Source organism: Epinephelus moara, chromosome 8 (assembly GCF_006386435.1).
Source record: "Epinephelus moara isolate mb chromosome 8, YSFRI_EMoa_1.0, whole genome shotgun sequence".
In the NCBI taxonomy this organism is placed as follows: domain Eukaryota; kingdom Metazoa; phylum Chordata; class Actinopteri; order Perciformes; family Serranidae; genus Epinephelus; species Epinephelus moara.
In genome coordinates this window covers 1,675,582-1,682,447 of record NC_065513.1, presented here as the reverse complement: position 1 = coordinate 1,682,447, position 6,866 = coordinate 1,675,582, and the positions used below count along the sequence as shown (strand labels likewise).

At 42.0% G+C, this 6,866-nt stretch overlaps 2 protein-coding genes across 6 annotated transcripts in view; one reads left to right on the top strand and one right to left on the bottom strand.

Moving 5' to 3' along the window:
- The window catches only part of LOC126393930 (uncharacterized), a 14,731-nt gene extending 7,871 nt beyond the window's left edge, over positions 1-6,860 (bottom strand). For 3 of the 5 annotated variants that reach the window (XM_050050377.1, XM_050050378.1, XM_050050380.1), the window contains exon 1: positions 2,004-6,860. In XM_050050377.1, coding sequence (XP_049906334.1) covers positions 3,899-4,837 — 939 coding nt within the window. In that variant the 5' untranslated portion in view covers positions 4,838-6,860 and the 3' untranslated portion in view covers positions 2,004-3,898. Of the gene's footprint in view, positions 1-12; positions 944-986 lie in introns of those variants that run through there. The other 2 variants (XM_050050379.1, XM_050050381.1) reach the window with 2 other exon arrangements.
- cacna1ba (calcium channel, voltage-dependent, N type, alpha 1B subunit, a) overlaps positions 1-6,866 on the top strand; it is a 783,270-nt gene that overhangs the window by 206,231 nt on the left and 570,173 nt on the right. The gene's annotated exons all lie outside the window — the stretch shown is intronic.

Here is a 6,866-nt window from a genome sequence, read left to right as displayed (position 1 = left end):
TGTGTAAAAAGAGTTAACTGCTGTGGTGGTATGTTTTAATAAGGTTACCAATAAGTAAAAGATATTTAATAGTTGTTTATTTTTTTCACTACTGTACCGAAAAAAAACGAACTGTGACTTGTGTACCGAGGTACGTACCGAACCGAGATTTTTGTGTACCGTTACACCCCTACTACTGATTGTTGTTTTTGTATCTGTAGAGTTCGTTAAATTACAAGGTGTGGAATCACAAAATCGCCACCAAAATGAAAAGTTTGAATCAAAATGGCCAACTTCCTGTTTGGAGTAGAGCACTGGTGGCAGAGACTTTGTTGTGCGTCTGGGCAACTTACACATATGTACACATTTTCATCTTCCTACTCCAAAAAAACCCCTATGGGGAGGGGTTTTTGAAAATTTCAAGGGGGTGCTATAGAGGCATTTTGTCCCCCCCCATGGGGGACGCCCCTATCAGATGCAAGAGCTCGCCATTCTTGACCTGTGTATCAATTTTCATGAGGAGATGAGGCCATTGAAGCCATCAAAAAGCCAAATATATTTGATGGCGATTGCGGCACCATAGCGGCCATGCCCCTTGACATAGAGAAAAGCTTTTAATAACTTTTGATCAGCATAGTCTCAGGGTGATCTGTACCAAATCTGAAGTTGATTGGACAAAATCTGTAGGAGGAGTTCGTCAAAATACAAGGTGTCGAAATCACAAAATCACCACCAACATGAAAAGTTTAAATCAAAATGGCCGACTTCCTGTTTGGAGTAGACCATTGGTGGCAGAGACTTTTTTGTGCGTCTGGGTGACATACACGTACCAATTTTCATCTTCCTACCCCAAAAAAAACCCTATGGGGAGGGGTTTTTGAAAATTTCAAGGGGGCGCTATAGAGGCATTTTGTCCCCCCATGGGCAGCGCCCCTATCAGATGCAAGAGCTCGCCATTCTTGACCTGTGTATCACCCTATCAGATGCAAGAGCTCGCCATTCTTGACCTGTGTATCAATTTTCATGAGGATATGAGATCGTTGAAGCTATCAAAAAGCCAAACGTATTTGCTGGCGAGGGATCGATAGTCGCCACGCCGCCACATGGACACCATTAGACGTAGCTTCACAGCACTCATAAGGTAGCTTCACCAACTTGTTCTGCATGCATTACAAGTGGAATGAAGTTGATGCGGTCAAGTTTGTGTCACCAGTACATGTTAAAGTAAAAACTGGACACTTCCTATTACCACCGGGGGCGCTATGAGTAAGGTGGGATATTAATATATCTGGCCATTCAGGGCGAAGCCATCATCATGTCCAGCAAGTTTGAAGCTGCTGAGATCAAGTATGTGGACGTGAGGTCCGTTCGAAATTCGATGGCGAGAAAACGAAAAGTCGCCAAAGTTTGTCACGCCCTAGCGGCCACGCCCCTTGACATAGAGAAAAGCTTTTAATAACTTTTGATCAGTATGTTCTCAGGATGATCTGTACCAAATTTGAAGTCAATCGGACTAAATCCCTAGGAGGAGTTCATTCAAACATGTCAAAACTTCAAATCAAAATGACCGACTTCCTGTTGGGTTTATGGCATGGGTCCAAGAGGATTTTTTGTGCGTCTTGGCATGTTCTATGAGCCCACCAATTTTCATGCGTGTAGGTGAAACTCACAGGCGGGGCTCGAGGCACGAAATTTTCTAGGGGGAGCTATGTCGCCATTTGGCCCCGTTCACATACAACACTGCCAAAATATCAAATTTTTCGCCAGACCAAACGGCATTAGGGGAGTGTTTCTGGGATGCCAGAGATTACTGTCTAGCCTCCTGGAGGTGTCGTGGGACCAACTAGACAAAACACTGGTGAAAGGAAGTTCCCACCTGATGACTCCAAAGACGTGTTAGTTATCACTGCTCACTGGTCTGTATAGTTAAGCCTTGCCATAATAGCTTATCATAGGGCTGAGGAGGTTATTCACCGAGTGCTGATCCTTTTTCTAGAGCACAAATTTCTTGTGTTTATTTGAACTTGCCTGAATATGATGGGTGGATTCTGTGATTGAACTGTCAAGGGAGGAGTGACAACTGTCTCATTTCCTGTCACTATGGTCCTGGCTGTGTCCTCTTCATCAGAGTGGCCATCCATCATGGCCTGATGGGCCCTTGTCTGTCTTTGCCAAAGCTGTGACTCTGTGATGGCAATGGAGGGCAAAACTTAGATTGTCAATTTCACATTAGCAGACCTTTTAGCCACCAACTATGACAGATGCTGACGATTCAGTCATTAAGAAATACATGACACAGTAGCTACACCACACATACAGTTCAAGTATTCTGACCTTGATGTGTCTCAGCAATTATAACACAAGGCTTTGACAGGGCCATGTCCATTAATGTGTGAATCTAGGTTTAGGTTAATCCATTTTTCAAGTCTGTCTTGAAACAATACTCACACTCCCAGTGCTTGTAATTTCAATAGTCCCTTCTCCCATACTCGCCTTAAAAAAAATATCTTTCTAATCCATCTAAAGTGATGGGTGACAAAATCCACCATCCTCACTTTGGGTAGAATGCCTTCGGAATTTCAACTAAAGTTAATATAAGGGTTTTGAAATGTGCATTTCAAATCAAGTCTTCTAAGGGCCTTTTCACACCTAGGTCGTTTGGTCCGGACTTTTGGACTTTCCAGTTTGGTCCGAAGGTGTGAAAACTACCCCCAGACCACTGGCCGAAATTTGGTCAGGCCAAAAGAGGTGGTCTCGGTCCGGACCAAACGGAACCATGGTCCAGTCCGTTACTAGTGTGAAAGCATTTTTTTGGATGGTACGGACTTTCAGACCATTGACAGGAAATTCTGGTGTGCTGGTTGTTCATATCCGCCAGGAGAGAAGTCAAGTCCACCATCAAAAATGAGCTGGGGACAGCCCTACATTCCGAAACACCGCCGCTCCGAAACTGATTTTCAAGTCCATATCGAGTTTCCTGCATCAAACACTGCCGCCCGCTCTCTGGCCACACTCGCACAATTCTGAAATTCGTTGTACTACAGAAGCTTGAAATGAATGTTCAACTCGTTTTTTATTGAAAATATTTCACTGTCTTCATTTATTATGTATAATTTCGCTAGCAGCAAACACAGTTAAAAGGAGACGCTTGTCAAGTCTTTTTACGCGCGCTGTCCGTGGTGCTGAAATCCCAACTCCTGGCTGCACTCGCACGGATACGTGTTGTCCCCCCCCTCTGGTCAGACAGACTAGTGATAATCTGGAGTAAATATATTAAATGCACTTATAAAACGGAAAGGTGAAATCAGTCAATCTGATTGTTTCTTAACTGTGATATAATGAGCATATACCCACGGCTACAATTTTAAAGCCTTATCACAGCATATCACCAGAGAAGCAACGATGTAGGCCTATCCATGACAGCAATAAGCCGAGTGGAGCTGTACTTGCAGGGGGAGGCTGGTCGGAGCGGATCTGTGATTGAGTGTGCGGAAGGGCGGGGTGTAACCAAATGAGCCGTCTATGGTCACTCACCTTGACACTGGTCGCTCCCGAGTTGGCAGGGCTCTCAGCATTGCTAACATTGCTAGCTGTCTCCTCCTCCTCCTCCTTCGTGCGGGCGACGATGACATCTTCACACAAGGTAGAGATTTATATTTCGTTTTTGTACGAGCCACGAGTATTGTGCTCTACGTTGGTGCTGCAGCTGATAGCAATGCCATAATAGTATGAGTAGTGTGGCGATTATTAGAATCGGTTCGTCCATTTTCGTGAGGTAATGTTTGTAAACATTGAGGGGATTTCTAACCGCCTACTTGACATGCTGACGTCAGACCCCCGCCCATTTATAAACCAATCAATGTCAAATATAAGGTGACGCAACCCACGTAGATGAACGTAACCATGTCATGTAAAGTTCTTAAGTCCGCTCACAGAATTGCAATGTGAATGCAAAACCAAGGGACATTCTACATACTCCTCCTTTTTCAGCCAACAACATGTCTAACGCCATCCTATTCTGCCATGCCATTAAACTAGTCTTATCTAACTGTTGATGTATGCCCCCAATTGCTTCCTTAGTGAAATTAAGAAATCTCTGTTGATTATAATACACATAATTTATCCAATCCACATTTTTATTAACGGTTACCCACCAAGCCAGGAGTGATTCAAACCCTGCAGCTACCTGATTTCTGGCTTTAAACTCGTCTGGAACACCTTGAGGAACACCAATTGCATCTATATAAACTTTGTTATCAAACGATCCTGCTGGTGCATTTCTCTTTGTAATATGTGAATTATGTGTCGTCACTTTCTCTAATGTCGTCGTGTCATATGGTAAAATGTATGTTTGCATTAGTAACTGTACCATGGCACAAGTTCCCTTCCAGTCAGTTGGTAATTTTGCTCTGAGTGTCTTACCTCCGCAGAACCACCATACATCAGCTCTGGCCATGGTTTGATCATTCACTACACCATCAGTGACATTGCTCTCGCCCTTAATTACATCAATGATGGTATTACAGGTTGTCAACATCCCTACTGACACGGTACCTTTACTTCGTGTCAAGCAGGTATAATTTCCAGTGTACGGGGTAAACCAAGGTGGTTTAATCTGTGGTGACACTGGTGGGAACAAAAGTTTCAATATGGTGCAGTTTGTAGCACTATCTGATTTGTATAAATCTAGCATGCAGCGAAACCCTTTTGGATCATTATCGGGATTAAGGGGAAAAGGCACTGTGCCTAACCCCGGCCTGGCTGCTGCGCAGGCTAGACAGCTGCAGGAGGAAAACTTGCTGTTTCGGGCTGTATGAACAATCCATTGTAGCCATACATTTGAGTCTGTGTATCCCATTTCTAGGGTATACGTTTCCTTTATGTTTTTTACATCTACAGTATATATTTTACGGGATTATTTTTCATCGAAGTCGGTGTGGTTGGTGTGGCTGTTACAGATGTTATCTAATTCCTCGGGTTTGGCGACACTGTTATATGAAATATCCCAACTGGATTTGTTCCGCTCACCCATGCTCCCAACACATATGTTCCGTTGTCAATGTGTTTGGGAGTCTTGAGCGTTATTATTACAGGATTGCAGTAGTTTGTTTTACAAGTGTCTGGCATCATCTTGATAATTGTCAGTCGATTTTTTAATTCAGATTTCGAGTTGTATCCCCAATCCTGTGTTCCTGTATTAGCAATTACCCAATTCCACTTCTCGCATCCACACCCATACCTGTTAACAGTTTTACCCCACACACTTCTATATGTGGTGCATGCAACTGTGGTGATACAGATATATTTTTCTGATCCCAGCCAATAAGAGTGTTGTCCTGAGCAAGGACAACAGCAATCTGAGCAATGCAATTTATCCCTTCAGTACATTGTATTATCACTGCACCTCTCCTAGTGTCCTACCTGGATTGTGTTCCTATAGCTCTTTCCCTCATTTTATCATGTACCTGGCCTTGTGTCACTATATTTAAGATAAGGAATGCAATTGTGGTCACACATAAAACAGTTATTACACATAGTTTTAATTTCGGCATGGTGAATGCTTCTACTTATCTGACAGTGGTATTTGTGCTCTTTTGCAGTATGTGAGATGGATCCACGTCTGTCTTTCAGCTATGCGGACTGCTGTGGGTGTAGACAGTAATACTTGATAGGGCCCTTCCCAGCGTGGAGCTGACCAATTCTTTCGCCTCAGGACTTTGATAAACACCCAGTCTCCTGGGTTTATTGGCCCTCCTGTTGGTGCTGGATCTATTGGAGGAGATACTGTAGACATAACACTCTTGTTCTTCATCATTTTTGACATGTAGTCTACAATTGTTTCAGTCAATCCAGTATCATCTCCCTTTGTATCTATTAGCGGTACCCTGAATGGCCTTCCATGTAATATTTCAAATGGTGATAATCCTGTACTGTTGGGTTGAATGTGTAAGCTTAATGCTACAGCTGGTAGACATGTTACCCAACTTTTCCCTGTTTCTTCCATAGCCTTTCTTAGTTTTGCTTTAATAGTTCCATTGTTTCTTTCCACCAGTCCAGCTGACTGTGGATGATAGCTACAATGGAACCTGAGTTGGATTGAAAATATTCCAGATAGTCTTTGTATTACTTGATTCCTAAAATGAGGACCATTATCACAATAAATCTTCTCTGGAAAACCATACCTTGGAGCTATTACTGTAGCTAAGATTTTGGCTACAGTTATTGCATCATTGCTCACTAAACAGTATTTCTTTCCTTCAGCTCTATTTAATTCAATAAAATCCATACAGATACAATGAAATGGGTAAGTTGCTTCTGGGAATTTACCTGGTTTTGGACATAGTCTACCTTGAGCATTATGCTTAGAGCATATTGATCATGAGGCACAAAATTTTTTTGAGTAGTTTTGAAATCCATATGGAGTAAATATGTTCTCTATTGTGGATACCATCCCTCCTGTTGAGACATGGGTATTCCCATGACTCAATATCGCAGCAAATCTAAATAAATTTTTTGGTAATATAGGTTTTCCTTCTAAACTCTCCCAAAGTCCTGCTTCTGTCTGTGTGGCTCCTTTATTTCAGAATCAGAATCAGAATCAGAAATACTTCATTGATCCCCGAGGGGAAATTATTTATGTTACAGGTGCTCCTTGCAAGAGAGGAAAGATACGCGAAAATATAAGAAATTTAAACAGTAGTATTAACAAATATATAGTTAAATAAACAGGAATTATTAACAAACATAAACGTAATAATATATATATATATACATATATATATTGTAAACTGAACAAGATTATTTACACAAACAGAATATATACAGTCAGGGTGAATGGGGTTATTGCACAAGTTAAATTAAATTATTGCAGTGTGTGAAAAAGTCTC